The sequence below is a fragment of the Ruditapes philippinarum genome, unplaced genomic scaffold, assembly GCF_026571515.1.
Source record: "Ruditapes philippinarum isolate M1 unplaced genomic scaffold, ASM2657151v2 ctg4698_1_1_1_1, whole genome shotgun sequence".
Taxonomy (NCBI): Eukaryota; Metazoa; Mollusca; class Bivalvia; order Venerida; family Veneridae; genus Ruditapes; species Ruditapes philippinarum.
The window spans coordinates 1-18,395 of NW_026852530.1; the positions used below are offsets into that span (position 1 = coordinate 1).

At 33.9% G+C, this 18,395-nt stretch overlaps 1 protein-coding gene across 1 annotated transcript in view; it reads right to left on the reverse strand.

The window, feature by feature from the left end:
- Positions 1 to 2: 2 nt before the first annotated feature.
- LOC132716298 (ciliogenesis and planar polarity effector 1-like) overlaps positions 3 to 18,395 on the reverse strand; it is a gene marked incomplete at its 3' end in the record, with an annotated part of 30,435 nt that continues 12,042 nt past the window's right edge. The window contains 14 exon segments of the mRNA XM_060699549.1: positions 3 to 138; positions 315 to 480; positions 1,348 to 1,487; positions 2,063 to 2,213; positions 2,684 to 2,755; positions 4,749 to 4,763; positions 7,490 to 9,123; positions 9,749 to 9,973; positions 10,887 to 11,054; positions 11,843 to 12,069; positions 12,777 to 12,907; positions 13,446 to 13,671; positions 14,435 to 14,606; positions 14,901 to 15,112. Coding sequence (XP_060555532.1) covers positions 3 to 138; positions 315 to 480; positions 1,348 to 1,487; positions 2,063 to 2,213; positions 2,684 to 2,755; positions 4,749 to 4,763; positions 7,490 to 9,123; positions 9,749 to 9,973; positions 10,887 to 11,054; positions 11,843 to 12,069; positions 12,777 to 12,907; positions 13,446 to 13,671; positions 14,435 to 14,606; positions 14,901 to 15,112 — 3,675 coding nt within the window.

Consider the following 18,395-nt stretch of genomic DNA (forward strand, 5'->3'; position numbering starts at 1 on the left):
AGTTAGATCCTGGTTACCTTCCCTGGTAGGTGACCTTGATAATCCCTGTCTTTGATTGGCAGGAATTTCTGGTTGCCAAGCAACAGGAGGTTGACCATCCAGGGCACCCATCATAGCCATCATACTTTGATGCTGAACCTGAAGATAACAAAGATAACTCCATAATCTAAACCTATTTTAAGCACATTTTTGCCTCAGATAACAAAACTCCATTTCAATCTATCAAGTTATAATGCTGGAATATATCAACTTTTTCTCAACTGGAAGAGCTTATCTTGAAAATGTACAATATATCACGAGTAAATAGAACTTACTTCCATCATTCTTCTTAGTTCTCCTCTAACAATATGTTGTAATTGTTGTGCTAAATCCATTCCAGCAAGGTTCACATTTCCCGCTGATCCTGGTTGCTGAGACATAATCCCCTGATCACCAACAGAGGGTGCTGTATGTCTGGGGTCCCCTCCAGGTAGTCCACCTCTGTAAAATTTGAATTAACAAGTTGTAAAATATAATTCTGATACCATAATGAATTGTGATTCAACACTGATTTTGTACATTTTAAATATATAGGGGCTTGTGCATGTATATTATTTTTCATTTAACATCTACTCAGCAATCGTCTTATCAGATAGGTGTCAGTTTTTCTAGTTGCTGAGAGTAAAAATCCTTACTATATTTACATGATACTGCATTAAGTCACATTACACTATCATAGACTGATCAGCTCTAGAACTGTCTGTTTTAAGCCAAATATGGAAAGTAGGGGCTGTACTAACAGGTTAATGTATTGTGGAGCCAAACCAGAAAAAAATTACCAGAATGCTAAATTAACAATGGCCCACTCTGAAGTGTTTGACAAGCTGGTATCATTTCTTATATAATATGAATAATTTAATAACTAAACACAAAACAATCAAGCTTATCAATACATACACATACAAACAAGCTTTTATTGAGGCATTATGAAAGCTAGCTTGTAATGCTTGTGTCACATGATCTAGTTACGCAGGCCCTATTATTATGAGGGTTTTTTTTTGGTCCTGGGCATCAAACTTATATATTAAATGACATCATTATCAATGTTTATTGTTACTGTTTGTAGCAAGAAGGGTATTATTGTCAAAACACAAAACAGCTGCATCTATATTTAAATCTAATTCATACAATATATTCATTGTCAATAACAATATTAATAACTTATTTCATTACTTATTAATTCAGTAAAAAATAAAATTTACTTTCATCTTAATAAATTTCAATATTTTAATTCTATACTTTTCATGAAAAAAGTGTATTATATCCAAAATGAATTATATCATAATAGGATTTTTAAGAACATCAAACCTGTTGTAACCAGAAGGTGGTGCTGTGTACTGGCCAGGAACTCCACCACTAGGGGGCAGTGATATCCGTGATATGTCTCCTTGAACTTCGGCTCTACGAGCACGATTTGCTGGACTGCGATTCCTCACTGGCGTACTTGTCTATAAAATAACATTCTATGAGATAACCTACCACTCAAAATTAAATACATGTGTAGTTAACTAGAATATTTTATATGCACTGATCTATAGAAATAATAATCTACCCGAGTTATTGATCATAAAGCATTACAAATATGTTAAAAATACATGCAAAGAAAGCCTTTTATCACATACAGACCATACTTAAAATAAACATGTAAAGATTAGCATGTGCTTTTAAAGGAAAACTTTCCCCAAAGATTATGATTTAATATCACAAAGTAACGAGAAAGATGACAGCATCAGACGGTCACAGTGCTATATAAAGCATTTCAACCTTTGTCAAAACTGGCGATTAAATAAAGTATGTACACAGACAGTCTAGACAAATAAAAAGTATTTTTAGTTTTTTCTGTTATCTTACAGAAACTAGCATCGAGTTAAATACATGTATGAAGTGTAGTTATTCTTAAAACTTTAATTTGGTAATGAGATGAAATACATGTATCAAGCAGTTAAATATCTAAGACTAAATCATTGATGAATATTTCTCCGACACCCAGCATCTAAATTGATCTAAATACAGTATGACTAACCTGAGGTGTTTGCTTGTTGGCACGCTCTGGGGAACCATCAAACTGAAGTGTATGATTAAGAGCCGAATTGTTCCTGGTTTCGGGACTAGACTCCACCAGCCTTGGGCTCTTACGTCTGTTCCTTCCTTTACTTCTGCTTGATCTGCCAGATCTAATCATATACAAAAATATATCAAAAATGTTTAAAATATAAAATTTAATATTGAAGTTTTTGTTAAATTTTTTCCCTATAAACACAGGATTCATTTTCATTGAGTGGTATGAAAATAAATATTTGACGAGTAGCTACCGTCTCAAGTGAAATATGATAATTTTCATACCATGAGATAAAATTAATCCTGTATTTATAAAAAAACTTATATTAAATACTTTTTCTCTTCTTTAACCTAACAATAAGAAAAGCTTCCCCTTCTTTAGTTTAGTGTAATGGCTGAATTTAGAAAAAAGTAGTCAGGCAAAATACAAGTAAAAATACGGAAAATATGTTTCACTGCATTTAAAAATAATTTTTTACAGTGAAAATTCGGAAAATTATAATACTTACAAAAATTCTAGCTTCTCAGAGAGATGTTATAATTTATAATCAACTAATATTATCAACAAAAACTAAATTTTTCTTACCCAGCAGCTGTAAGTGAATCCATGTCATCAGGTTCAAGGGAGCTAACTTCTAGAGAGCTGCTGTCATCTCCCCTGAAAGTACAAGTAATAACCCTTAATTTACTTATCCAATTTAAAAGCACACTGACTATGGTAAAATCAGGACCCTGTCTTATTGATGTTCTGACTTTATAGGTGAGTTATAGGAGCTCCACTGAGGTCCAAAAACTTAAAACCGAAATTTTGAAATTCTTATATATATATATAAGATAAGCTGGGGCAAATGAAATGAAAAAAACATTGCAAATGATAATTAAGAAATATTCTCAGAAGTAAATTAAAAATCAATTTTTTGTGCAACTATTTGTGTGATTAAAGTTAAAATTGTTTAAATGGTCAATTCTGGACAAACAGAGAGAGTGAATGATCTAAATTTTTGCAAACATTTTATTGGATCAGACCTACACAAATCTGGAAAAAGTACTTCCATTCTTGTCATGTAAAGCCTCAGTGGAGTCCCTTATTAATATAAGTATACTGGACAGTGTGACACAGATGTAAAAAGTGATTTTCTTTTATAAATGACGACTGATGCCTATCACAATAAAATGAACATGCTTCATGAAATGATAAATATCTAGATACATCAGTGAGAATATAATGTGTAAAAGATATGTTTAACATATACACACATACACACACATATTAAAGAGATAAACAGGCTAGATTACATACATTTAGCACACAGCAAACCACAAGTTAAACATAAAATGAAAAACAGAGATGAAAAATGAAACATGCAAGACTCTAAGGGCATAGAAATTAAATTCCTAAATACAGTTTATGGTTTTCAAAAGTTCAAAACTTACCAGTAGGATAAGAGGGACTTTTTATCTTATTGGTTTATATTTGGGACATGCAGGGATGTTTTTATTATTATCAATTTCTCAATGAAACAATCATCTTTTTAATGCACTTTGAAAGGAACAGTTCTGAGTTCAGATTATTTTGGTGAATTGATAAACTGATAGATCACTACACTTACCTTTAATTTGAATAATAATTAATTTAACCACTAACACTGACATGTGCTATTTTGTTAACAAATACATATAATGTTGTTGTATAGACTAATCTGATAATTAGAATTAGACTGGTCAGGGATCTATGCATTATCTTTGTGTTAAGTAAAGTAACTGGTATAAATGAAATTACAAATGATAAATGAGGATGAAATGAAATTTAGATACATTTATTCATGCTATTCAATTTTTACCTTCCTCTTACTAAATTTGGGTAACGGACTTGACCTGATTTAAATTGGAAACAGTTTATTGCTTATTTAATGGATTGTAACAAACATGTACCATAGTACTGTTACTACTGAAACCGAGTAGCTGGCCTAGTTTTATGGTAGTAGTATAGGCAAGACATTATCCTCCCTACCCTAGAACACAGAAGTTTTCCCCTTATTAATCCGCTGGAACCCAAAGTGATTAGTCTTAACCACTAGTATAGATCCTTGGCAGACTTCAGTCTATATGTCTGTTCAGTCTGACTAAGCTCTGTACTGTTGGTAGCCAAATTTTTGTATTTTGATATTGAAATGCTTTAAATTTCCATATCCAAAACCAAAGCAGATCAAAGGGTTAAATGACCCTTACATAAAATCGTATGATGGTCAGAAAGAACGAAAGTAAAGGCCACAGGTGATAGTTCATAGAAGAATATTTTGAGGAAAGGAAAGACATACATTAAAACATTCAATGTAAGTAAATAAATATATATACATGTCATCTCAATTAACATGCAGTAATAAATCTTCTACTAGCTTTTAAAGGCACATAGACATTAACCATTATTTAAAATGAGCCAGCCAGCATGCCTTGAAAAAATTACAATTCACTTATTCATATTTAAAATTTATGATTTTTGTTACAGAAAATGCCTAGTACCAGATTTGTAACAGATTTATTTCTGCATGCTGATAATAATTAGTATATCTATCACTGACTAGCTAAAATATATATACAAATGTTGAAATAAGCATCTTTTTTTTTTTATCTACGTCAGTGTATATACTTACTCCTTAATTCTATAACTGAAACAGAAATGAATGACAAGATGACATCATAATAACTTCATAATGTACGACTCTATTGTTGTTAAATATGATCTGTTTTCTTGTCCAGAAAAAAAACCCAACATGTTTTTTTTAACCCTTAACCTGCTGGAACCTTGAGAGATAAGCGCTTTGCCAGTAGTATACAGCCATCCATCCATCCATGCAGTCTGGCCACTTGTCAACAGGCTCTATACTGTTAGTGACTAAATTTTTGCATGTTGATATTGAAATCCCTTTTAAAAAATAATCTGGACTATTCCAAATTTAAAGCTGAACAAATTCAGCAGGATGAGTGTTAGCTGATACTACTGATAAACAAGAGGGCCATGATGGCCCTGAGGTCGCTCACCTGTATATAGGCCCCCTGAGCGGGGCCAGTTTAAACCCCAGGGCTTTTATTTGAACAAACTTGGAAGACACTCATTAGAAGATGTTTCACAATGTTAAGTTTTTACTACACACATGTAATGAAAAACAATGATCTCACCCCCCCACCCCCCATCTGCCCCTGGCAGGGCCAATTTTCACCAAAGTGCTTTTATTTGAACAAACTTTGTAGACATCCATAAGAAGATATTTCATACTAAACATCTAAGCTCTAGCTCATTGGGTCTTTTAAAAGAAGTTTTTTAGTTCTTACTACACACATATAGTTAAAAACAATGACACCCCTGGGGCGGGGCCAGTTTTGACCCCAGGGCTTTTATTTGAACAAACTTTGTAGACGTTTACTAGAAGATGTTTCATGCTTAATATCTGAACTCTAGCTATTTAGGTTTTTTCAAAGAAGATTTTTTAAGTTTTTACTATATGCATATAGGGAAAATCAAGACCCCCCGGGGCGGGGCCAATTTTGACCCCAGGGCTTTTATTTGAACAAGTTTTGTAGACACTCACTAGAAGATGTTTCATGCTTTATATCTAAACTCTAGCTATTTGGGTTTTTTCAAAGAAGATTATTTAAGTTTTTGCTATACACATATAAGGAAAATCAATGACCCCCAGGGCGGGGCCAATTTTGACCCCAGGGCTTTTATTTGAACAAACTTGGTAGACACCCATTAGAAGATGTTTCATGCTGAATATCTTAGCTCTAGCTCTTTGGGTTCTTTAAAAGAAGAATTTTTAAGTTTTTACTATATGCATATAGGGAAAATCAATGACCCCCTGGGGCGGGGCCAACTTTGACCCCAGGGCTTTTATTTGAACAAACTTAGTAGACACTCACTAGAAGATGTTTCATGCCAAATATCTAAACTCTAGGTATTTAGGTTTTTTCAAAGAAGATTTTTTTAAGTTTTTACTATATGCATATAGGGAAAATCAAACCCCCCGGGGCGGGGCCAATTTTGACCCCAGGGCTTTTATTTGAACAAACTTTGTAGACACTCACTAGAAGATGTTTCATGCTTAATATCTAAACTCTAGCTTTTTGGGTTTTTTCAAAGAAGATTATTTAAGTTTTTGCTATACACATATAACGAAAATCAATGACCCCCGGGGCGGGGCCAATTTTGACCCCAGGGCTTTTATTTGAACAAACTTGGTAGACACCCATTAGAAGATGTTTCATGCTGAATATCTTAGCTCTAGCTCTTTGAGTTCATTCAAAGAAGATTTTGTAAGTTTTTACTATATGCATATAGGGAAAATCAATGACCCCCTGGGGCGGGGCCAATTTTGACCCCAGGGCTTTTATTTGAACAAACTTGGTACACACTCATTAGAAGATGTTTCATGCTGAATATCTTAGCTCTAGCTCTTTGGGTTCTTTAAAAGAAGAATTTTTAAGTTTTTACTATATGCATATAGGGAAAATCAATGACCCCCTGGGGCGGGGCCAATTTTGACCCCAGGGATTTTATTTGAACAAACTTGGTAGACACTCACTAGAAGATGTTTCATGCCAAATATCTAAGCTCTAGCTCTTAGGGTTTTTTAAAAGAAGATATTAAAAGTTTTTTCTTTCGGTTGCCATGGCAACCAGAGTTCTGCATGGAATTAAATTCTTTGAACAAATTTTAAAGGTGACCACCAAAGGAACATTCCTGTGAAGTTTGGATGAAATTGGCTTGGTGGTTTATGAGGAGATGTCATTTAAAGTAAAAGTTTATGGACGGACGCCGGACGGACGACGGACGGACGGACGCCGGACGAAAAGCGATCACAAAAGCTCACCCTGTCACTTTGTGACAGGTGAGCTAAAAATAACCTGCAAGTATTACCAGAACCACAGATCTAAAAAATAAGAATTCTTTAATGCTTTATATAGTTTCATTCTACAAAACATACCTCGTCCTTTAGTTAGAAATGGGACAATATCACATGAATTTAATTAACATCAGATATTGATCAATGAATGTTTCTAAACATTATGATAAGTGTATCAGTACAGAGTTTGTGCAAAAACTAAAGTTATTTCCTGTTAAATCTACATTTTAAGCAATATGTGCAAATTATATTTATCAACTTCATTGTTTCTCTAAAATCTATTTCTTTATATGAATATAATCTAGTGAACTATTTTTTAATTAAAATTAACATATATATGCATGGCATATGTGTTTATGAAAATATACATGTATCAAGATATTTATAAATCTAGCATTATTAGATAAATCACTAAAATGTTAATTGATTTATGATAATGATACATACACTCTAATTTTTTAAATAAGCAAAGAAATAAAATTGCAGCTTACCCATCCAACACTTTCTTGTATGCACTTTTCAGTTCAGTTTCTTCCATTGTTGATGTTATACTTTTAACATAGTCCAGAGTCCTATCCCTTGACATATCAAATCCTGCACTTGCTGTCCTTGATACATCTGCTTTTGGACTGTGAGACCTTGACCTCTGACCTTTAGGACTATGCGACCTTGATCTTGGCATATTTGAGACCTGTGTGAAACTGTCACGCTCAGTTATTTCTTCTACAGTTCCTAGAGCATTCTGTTTCTTTCTTTCTACAGGAACATGATCATTCACTTCTCTTACAACTTCAGGCTCTGGTCTCTTCTGTTTAGAAGAACTATATTTATTTTCCAGCAACCAAAGTCCGAGCACAACAAGCTGTGTTGGCACTTCAATCCTCATTGTAGGCTTTAGCTCAATATCTTTCCCATGAAGACCAAGAGAATGTTGTTTGCCAGCCCAGTGACGAAGGTAGTCCAGTAAATGTTGGAGGGCAAGATAACGCTGGCCAAAGTTTACATCAAGGATCCAATGAGCTTCTTGACTATCTCCTGCGTCCTTATATAAAACTTCCTCAGACTGAAAAAATCGTGAAGCCATCCCTGTCATGTTAGGTTTTGCCCGGGAGGGAGATGGCATTCCCCCTTTAGATCGTCCTGGAGAGTTTTTCGTCAGCAATGAGCCTTCACTTTCAAATCGCATCATTCTATGGTGTCCGTGTAAAACATCAGTAGAGCTGTTACTTTTAAACAAGCTCCTTCCTCTTGCAAATGTTGGTGAATTCTTGGCTTCATACGCATCTGAAACATGAGACTCACTATGGCTCCTGATAAATTTTGCTCTAGGGGAAGCCATAACAACTGAACTTGGTTTCTTCTGATATGTTTCTTCATGCTTACTCAAGAAATTTTCAAATTCTGCATCTCTGATAAGTTTAGCAAATGGCATCAACAATGGGTACATAGATGACCTACCTGACTCTGACTCCTTCTCAACGACTTTAGTAAAACAAATGGCATAAAACCTGTCCAAGAACTCAAGGTAAGACTGTTTTGTCTCAAAAGGTCTAGATCCAATGTAAATAGCCCCTATATTGTTCATCTCTGTCTGTTCTGTGTTTTCATTATCACCATCGGCACAAAATACAAACTCGTTGTACTGACCGAAGAATTTACGCTTCTTTTTGAGAACTTTCTGTACGACATCACACTGTTTATAGTAATACACAGATAATGTCTTAGCTCTTGGTGAGGCTTGATAAAATGTCACAGATTTCCTCACAGATCCGTCATCATCTTCGTCATCCATGTCTGCACTTCTTCTTGCTTCTTCACCCTCGTCTAGACGTGCTGACTTTCCATCGTCCTCTGGTACTATTTCAACACTTTGCCAACTTGACAAAAGTCTCTCTAATTTTTCTTGCACCTCTGGAGGGAAGAATTCTGGTGAGTAAAAATGTTCAGCTAATATATCAGCAGTGTCTTCAGTTGATGGAAGCTCAAGGATGAGTGATAAGATGACCTTACGAATGCAATCTTCATCAGCTAAATATTGGTTGAATGCCAACATATGAACAGCCCATTTCAGTATTTTAAAACATTCCTGCACATACTCTTGACCCAGCGTGGATTCAGGACTTTCCTGAAAATGAATAAAAGGGATTTTATTTTTCACATTATAATTTCTAAAGATACTTTCTATTCAGGTAAATTTTGTTCAATGTATGTGATGTAAGCTTCTTGCTAGGTTACATCACTTTTTAAAAGCAAATAATTGTATTCTTAACTGCAAAAGCTGAGGAGGCATTTAATGGATAAAGGTGGGGGAACATTTGTACTTGAGTATATTGTAAGTTAAAGGAAAGTAATTTTTACATTATTTGAGTATGTATCATACTCAGTGTTTTTGTTCCACTTTAAGGGGAATAGTGGTAGGGCCCATAGATAGGGGAAAATTGCATCACGTTTTTTTTTTACTCTTAAAGAGGAATTTAAGAAATAGCTTTCTGGGGAAGAAAATGGGGTCAAATTTCAGCCCCAATTGGCCCTAAAAATCACTGATATTCATTTAATTCATTGAAATAAATACAAAAAAGAAGAGAGAGGAATCAATGTCAACACCGGGTCAAGTTTTAACTGTATTTATTATTCTACTAGTTTTGGTTGAACAACAACCTTCATCATTGAACATTCATTGAAATAAATTAAAAATTAAATTTATTTAGTAGTATTATCTGGTAGAGAAGTAGCAAGAACTATAATTTTACCTGGCCATCCTTGGTATCATTCACCAGTTGTTTGCCTCTCTTCCTTAGATGTAAAGACATTTCGTCACGTACATGTAACATCCATAATATTGTGCAAAAATCTCGGAAACTTGACATGACTTTAAGGACATTTGGATTGTCTCTGAAGTCTACTATATCTGATCGTAGAATCTTATACTGTTGGAGAATTTCTGGTAACTCAAGGCAAGGTCCTTCTGTTGTTGCCTGTAAACAAAACAAAAATAAATCTTAAAGTCATGTTCCTATATTTTAAGTTTCACTACAGCAACAGTGTTCTATTCTTCAATGAAAATTGTTAACTTATAAAATATGTAAATTTTGATAGCATCACAAATTATTACATTTTTCAGGAGATCACTGGAATATATATATATATATATATATATACATGTATATAAAGGTCTGCCTAATAATGTATATCATTGTGATAAAAGCTATGGTCAACCAATATACATGTTTATTTCATGCTTTCCAGTGTTTTATTGTAATATATCAGATGATTATATTCTGATAAACCACTAGTGAAATTTATAAAATATAATTTTCACTGTAGCCGGACTATATCAGAATGCGGATGAAAAGAAAATCATAACTAAATGGAATAACAGGCAGAAATAAATGCAGACATACGTAAATTGTGCTTCTTTAGGAAAAGAAAGTCGATGTCACCATACATTGTGTTAAAAATGTAACAAAATTAGAAAATTTAACAGAACTATATTTCAAAATTGATGATGTGACGTCATGATGTGATGACATCACGAAGGAGAATGCGCGACGTTACGCGGCAAAATCAGTAAAAAATACTCAAAATCACTTAAAAAAGCATTAATAAAAAGAAAATTTATTTGTTTTACATATAAGATTGAAATATGTTTCATTCATGAACACCAGCTATTATATTTTCACTCGTGGCTTCGCCACTTGTGAAAATATTGCATCTGGTGTTCACTCAGTGAAAGTATATTTCAATCTTACATGCAAAACAAACAAATATCCCCTTTATATGAAACAGATTATGGAATCAATATATATATTTCATAATTTTAATATTCAAATATATTTTCACTTTAGACAAACTAAAAAGATGAAAAGCATGTATCAAAACTCCCATTACCTTAAATTGTGAAGCTTTTTCTTGCATTTTAAACAGATCTTGTATGTACCACCTTGCTGTTGGCAGTGTGAGGTGGGCAGAGTTAAAGGCTACCAATAAAAGTTGTATAATAGAAGAGATCTCCAGTCTCAGTTCTTTCTCATACTGCACTGTGGGGTCATCTCTGCCCTAAAAATAGAACAATATCATTCTATAAATATTTTAAATATTTCATAACGAAACCAATCAATTTCAGGTATTATTGATAAGACAAAAATAAATATATATTATTAATTCATGTATGCCACGATAAAAATACACACAAGTTGCATTCCAAAGAATCACTGCCAATACAGTCATGCCTTATTAACTTCAAGGTAGAGTTATGATAGTAATGCAATGAACTCTTATCATATTAAACATAACATGCAATGTTTATTTTTCTAGAAGTGATTTTTCTTATTCAATCCTATTTGTTTGGAAATAATGAGTCTTTCATGTTTAATAAACAAACATTGCATTATTCTTCATAAATATTTGTAAATGAAGAACACTGGGACAGTCTTTTATAATAAAGGTTATTTTTATATTATACTATAAACATTTTTTATTATCTATTAATGGTCAATCACCATCATAACAGCCAATCTTTTAAAATATATACCTACTTTAACTGAACAGGGAAAAAATGAGCATAATTTCACTTTTGATTTTATAAATGTTTTATAAATGCTAACATTTAATGATTTTACAATCTGACAAAAGTTAATATCTCATGTTATGTCTTAAAAGCAGCTTAATTGAGGATATTAATCAGATTTCATTTTAAAATTTGGAAACTTAGGCTTTTTTACATGGTGATTGAAACACAAGATCAATTTAAAGTAACTGTATCACTTGTGATATAATATATCTTTTAATTAAGAGATACAAATGACTTTTAAACAATATCTGAAGAATCTGATATAATATTTTACCATTTCTTCCTCGCCAGCCTGGGGGCAATATAGTGGCGGAGCCGGGAGGTAGAATTCTTCTGGTACCAGGACTGGCAAGCTGGATACAACATTTTTAAGCTTGTCTGTGAGATTTGCCAGGAACCAGGGAGCAAGTTCAACATCTGACACAATACCTGCAGTCATCATATCACCAACTGTATGAGTCAGCTGACCTATATTGGTCTCCTGGTTGATCGGAATGAAGTCTGAAATAAACAAGAAGTTTTAATATTAATACACTTACAATACAAGTATGAATGTCTTTGATTAATCAAGTCTGAAATCAATGAAAAAGAAGTTACTCAGATATTAGGAATGTATTGTTCCATTCAAAAAAAGTGCATTACCCACCCTTTCAGTTAGTCTATATATTATTATTATTATGATTCAAAATATAAAAGAATCAAACCTTGAAATGAAGAACCAGAAGTAAAATCTGACAAAATCAATAATACCGCAATATGGCATCCACTAACTCATATACACCAAAATACAAACTCTTCAAATGGCATGTAAGTAAACAGCATTAAGCATTAAGACAGTACCTCAACTGGCAGAATTGTTTTGTTTTTATCTTTAGCTTTAGCTGTTACTTTACCATCATTCAAAAGAGCCTGAAAATTTTTGTTTTAATTATACACGATTATAGAAAATTCTGTTATGCATTGCATAGATCCCTGACCTGTCTAATTCAAGTTATCAGAATAGTGGATACAATAAAAATTTCACCACCACATATTTGTTAACAAAAGAGCACATGCCAATGTTTGTGGTTTAATCTATGTTATTCAAATGAAAGGTCAGAGTAGGGATCTATCAATTCCTCATTCATTTAACTAACTAATCATAACAAAGCCTACTATACTTCTAAAGCATTCAGGTTGAATACAAAAACTTGGGAATAAAGACTTACATCTGCTGCATTTTTTGTTGGCCCCAGCTGGTGCACTATCAGCTTTGTTAGATTTTATAAGAACTTCTAGTTTTTCTTGTAGAATAGCTTGTGGTGTCAAACTCTCAGGTAACTGTAAGGGCTTCTTGGGCCTGCAAAAAATATTGACAAATATTTCTACATTTGTATTTCATACTTATCTTTCTAAATTTGAATACAATTTGTTCAGTATTAAATTGCATCAGTCCATTATACATGTATTTGGTATCTTGATATCAAAGATACTGAAGATAAATGATCCAAAATTAAAATATCTAGTCAGCTGCATGGAAATGAAAACTGTCTGACTTTAAATGTTTTGGTATATGTGCAATATCACTTGATTAAAACGTAACCTATCAAACCAATTTTCTGTATTTATTTTTTCTCTATAGATACAAAAGTAATATTTATTAAGTTTGTAATTATCAATACAGTCTTGATTGAAATCATCACAACAGAAAGCTTCAGAAAAACTTATATTAATTATCTAATATCTTAATCAGATTAAGATCTCACAATTAAATATGAGGAATAACACAGTCACAAATCATTGCAAAAGTTTCCTGAGTCTCACAGGGAGTCCACAGCTAACTTTTAAAAATGAATTGAACACACTAACAAATGTAATAAGAAACTGAAATAACTTACTTCTGATATAGATGTGGAGCTATTTCTCTATGGTTACTATGGGCAACAGAAAGTAGATAGGCAGTTTTCCAGTCTCCCATCTTATGAGCAAACCATGCTGTCTCACAAACTAGACCACTCATCAACAAATACTCGACAGTTCTCTCTGTAGTCCAGATCCCGCTTAAACCATCACGTGTTATAACATTTGTTATATCCTCATGATACTTGGGAATAATCCTTGTTTCTGAAACACGTTCAGCATTCTGTTATTGTGTAACAAATGTATCAGTATACTAAATGTTTAACATATGAGCCGCGTCATGACAAAACCAACATAGTGTGTTTGCGACCAGCATGGATCCAGACCAGCCTGCGCATCCACGCAGTCTGATCAGGATCCATGCTGTTCGCTATCAGTTTCTCTACTTGTAATAGGGTTGGTAAGCGAACAGCATGGATCCTGATCAGACTGCGCGGATGCGCAGGCTGGTCTGGATCCATGCTGGTCGCAAATGCACTATGTTGGTTTTGTCGTGGCGCGGCTCATTTATTTGCAGTTGTTATTAACTCTTGATATTAGATTTATTAGCATTCCAGTTTGCAAAAAGCATCTTAATATAGATCCTAAAGTTATTAGAAGAATAATAAATATTTACTCTAAAAACAAAATGAGGTATCATTCTAGGAATAGAAAGTAAGAAATCTCCTTAACAGCAACTTTTTACTTTTTTACCATATAAATTTCAGTGTGACAAAAAGCATTGAAAAACATGTAATTTGAACTTCACTTCGTAAGAAAGCTTTATTTTCTTATATTTCTGTTAGATATTGAATAAAAGATTTAAATACTTAATATATAAAAAAATTCCACTGTATAATGAACCAATAATTACCTTACAAACACTTAAAATATGGTCAAAATGAGATAATTTTGCTGTTTGAGTTGTAACAAATGCCAAAATTTGATAACACCTGATAATGTATAATAAAAAAACAAGATAACTAACTTGTTGGTACAGAAGTCATATGTACTGTAGGTAAAGCTTGAGCACTGTGGGGTGGGTAGATATACATGGTCTGGTTACTAAAATATGCCGCCATAAACCGGGCAATAGTCTGTACTGTCTGACGTATAGACTTGTTCTTGATGCAGGGTACCAGCTCTTCCTCCTCAGAATCCTATATATATAATTATAGAAATATCTATACAATGATGAGCTATACCTAGACATAACATGCTTGGTATTTTGATCAATATTTAATAATTAATTGCATGTGAAGTCATTTTTTTCATATTTTTGTAATTACTCCTTAAGAGCAAGAACAAAGGATGACCACATAAAAAACTTGCTTGGCTACTGTATGCCAGTGTGTCTTTTAAGAAATTGACTTGCACAGATCATTTCATGAATTATCTATAAATAATTTCTACATCATTTATTCCTATTTGAATTGAAAATTACTGCCACTCACCTGTGACCTATGAGTGACAAGGGTCATCAAAGGAGGTCGTGTACCGTCATCATAAGCTGGTAGTTCCTGGGAATTCATGGCCGTGTCAATACTTGCTTGTAATATCAGAGTGTCTACAAACTCAACTGTCTGAGCAAGATCATCTTTCAGTAGATATGTAAACAACACTGAGTGTAACATCCTGGCGGTTTTAGGACTGTCTTTCTTCACACCTTCATAAATATTCAAGTAAGTTTTATAATTCAGTAACCAGTCAATATTGTGAAGTGTAAAGCAAATAATAAAGAGTCTTGAACAGAAGGAAATTTTTATTGCTATTCACTGAGTGAAAATGCATTCATTGATGTCTATATTTGCAATCCTAGATCTAATAAAATGACAAAATACTAAAAGGCATTAAAAACCACTTATAATAAGATTTGTAAGGGCTAAAATCAATACAATTATACTTTGTACTCAAAAAACTTTAAAAGATAGCAAGATTTGGTCCTAATTTATTGGCGAATATATCTTAACAAGCAAATTCGATGAATTTATATCCCACGCCGAATACTGGTTATTATTAACACAACAACTGAAGACATGGCTTGATTTCTATATTAATCATGGCATAAACAGTAATATTCTTTGAACTTGATAAATATTCAGGGCAATAACAGAGCCATAACTTTGTGTTAAATAGTAATATCTGGAAATGCCAATGAGATGTATGCATACTACATAACTAACTAGAACTATCGCTGAATGCGATTCATACCCCCACCAATGTCCTTGACAGAAGACGACTTGGAAAGGTGGTTAAGGGAATAACTTAAGTGGCACAAATACATAAAAAGAAATTAGCTCTGGTGAAAAAAAGACTAATTGTACAGGTAATAGTAAAAATATCTATTATCAAATCATGTTCGAAACAGTTACAAATAACCTTTCATTTTCCCAATATACTAAACTTTTTATAAGTCAATTTTTGACCTTCAAGTGTGGCCTTGACCTTAAGCTGGCACAAGGGTAAGATGGGTTCTGCACATCGCCCAATTGGAGTGAACATTTGAGAAAAGTTTGAAGAAAATCCTTCCATTAGTATAGAATTTATAGAGGGGACACAACATATTGTCTAGTATTGATTGTATGTAAATTTAAAGACTTAAAAAGGGGCATAACTTTGTCAAAATGCAATACAGAGTTATGAAACTTGACCTACATATCGTAATTGTGACACCTCATATATCTTTCAAGTTTCAAGCAAATAACTGTGCTAGTTTCAGAAATATTCAAGAACATGTTAAAATCTAAGAACATTTTCTAAGTCAATTTTTGACCTTCAAGTGTGACCTTGACCTTTAGCCTGCACAAAGGTGACATGGATTCTGCACATAACCTTGTTTTGGTGAACATTTCAGTAAAGTTTGAAGAAAATTCTTCCATTAGTATAGGATTTATAGAGCGGACACGACATATTGTCTAATATGTGATTGTATGTAAATTTGAAGAATAAAAAGGGGCATAACTTTGTTAAAATGCAATACAGAGCTATGAAACTTGACCAGCATATCTTAATTGTGACACTTCATATATATTATAAGTTTCAAGCAAATACCTTTCCTAGATTCAGAAATATTCAGATTTATGTTAAAATTTAAGAACATTTTCTAAGTCAATTTTTGACCTTCAAGTGTGACCTTGACCTTAAGCCGGCAAAAGAGTGACATGGGTTCTGCACATAAGCTTGTTGAGGTGAACATTTGAGCCAAGTTTGAAGAAAATCTTTCAATAAGTGTAGGACTTACAGAGCGGACACGACATACTGTGTAATATTTGATTGTTTGATATTTGACCTTCAATTGTGACCTTGACCTTGAGCTGACACATGGGCAACATGGGTTCTGCACATCCTCTTGTTGAAATGAACATTTGAGCCAAGTTTGAAGAAAATCTTTCAATTAGTGTAGGACTTACAGAGCGGACACGACATATTGTGTAATATTTGATTGTTTGATATTTGACCTTCAATTGTGACCTTGACCTTAAAATGACACATGGGCAACATGGGTTCTGCACATCCCCTTGTTGAGGTGAACATTTAAGCCAAGTTTGAAGAAAATCTTTCAATTATTGTAGGACCTACAGAGCGGACACGACATACTGTCTAATATATGATTTTGTTTGATATTTGACCTTCAATTGTGACCTTGACCTTGAGCTGACACATGGGCAACATGGGTTCTGCACATCCCCTTGCTGAGGTGAACATTTGAGCCAAGTTTGAAGAAAATCCTTCAAGTGGTATAGGAGTTATAGAGCGGACACGAAAATGGAGACGGACGGACCGACCGACTGACCGACGCGACAAAGCGAATCCATTATAGCCCCCCAACATTTTGTGGTGGGGGTATAATAAAGGGCCATAAATCTAAGCTATAAGTATCTGACCGGAACAAGGTGACTATATGCACATCTCCTCTTAGTATCCCATAAAGTTTCATTGAATTCCAGCCAGTAGTTACAGAGAAGTAGCATGGAAACAATTATTGCTCTGGTTGTATACTGCCTAAGTTATCAAGGGTCATAACTCTAAGTTAAAATGTCTGACCCGAACAAGTCGACAATATGCGCATCTCCTCTTGGTATTGAAGGTTCCAATAAAGTTTCATTGAATTCCAGCCAATAGTTGCAGAAAAGTAGTGAGGAAACAAATATTTTTCTATATGGATACTGCATAACTAATCAAGGACCATAACTCTGAGTTAAAGTGTCTGACCCCAACAAGGCAATGATATGCGCATCTTCTCTTGGTATTGAAGATTCCCATTAAGTTTCATTGAATTCCAGCCAGTAGTTGCAGAGAAGTAGCGCGAAAAGGATTTTTACTCTATATGCATACTGCATAACTAATCAAGGGCCATAACTCTGTGTTTAAGTGTCTGACCGGAACAAGCCGACGACATGCGCATCTCCTCTTGGTATTGAAGGTTCCCATAAAGTTTCATTGAATTCCAGCCAGTAGTTGCAGACAAGTAGTGCGTAAACGATTTTTACTCTATATGCATACTACATAACTAATCAAGGGCCATAACTCTGAGTTAAAGGGTCTGACCGGAACAAGCTGACGATATGCCCATCTCCATTTGATATTGATGATTCCCATAAAGTTTCGTTGAATTCCAGCCAGTAGTTGCAGAGAACTACCCCTGAAACGAATTCGGACAGACGGATGGATGGACGGACGGACGGACGAAAGTTCTAACAGGAGAGTAATTATGTGGCTACTCTATTGTTCTCTCTATTGTTCTTTTTAGCCACACAAAAGAAAAAAGCCACATAAAAGCATTACGGAATGAATGACATCAAAGAGAAAGAACAGTTATCTATTGTCCCTCTAGCCACATAATTACTGTCCTGTGAGTGCGGACGGACGGAAGGGCGGATGGACTGAGGGACAACGCCAAAACTATATCCCCCTCCAGATTCCATCGGCGGGGGATAATAAATTATCTA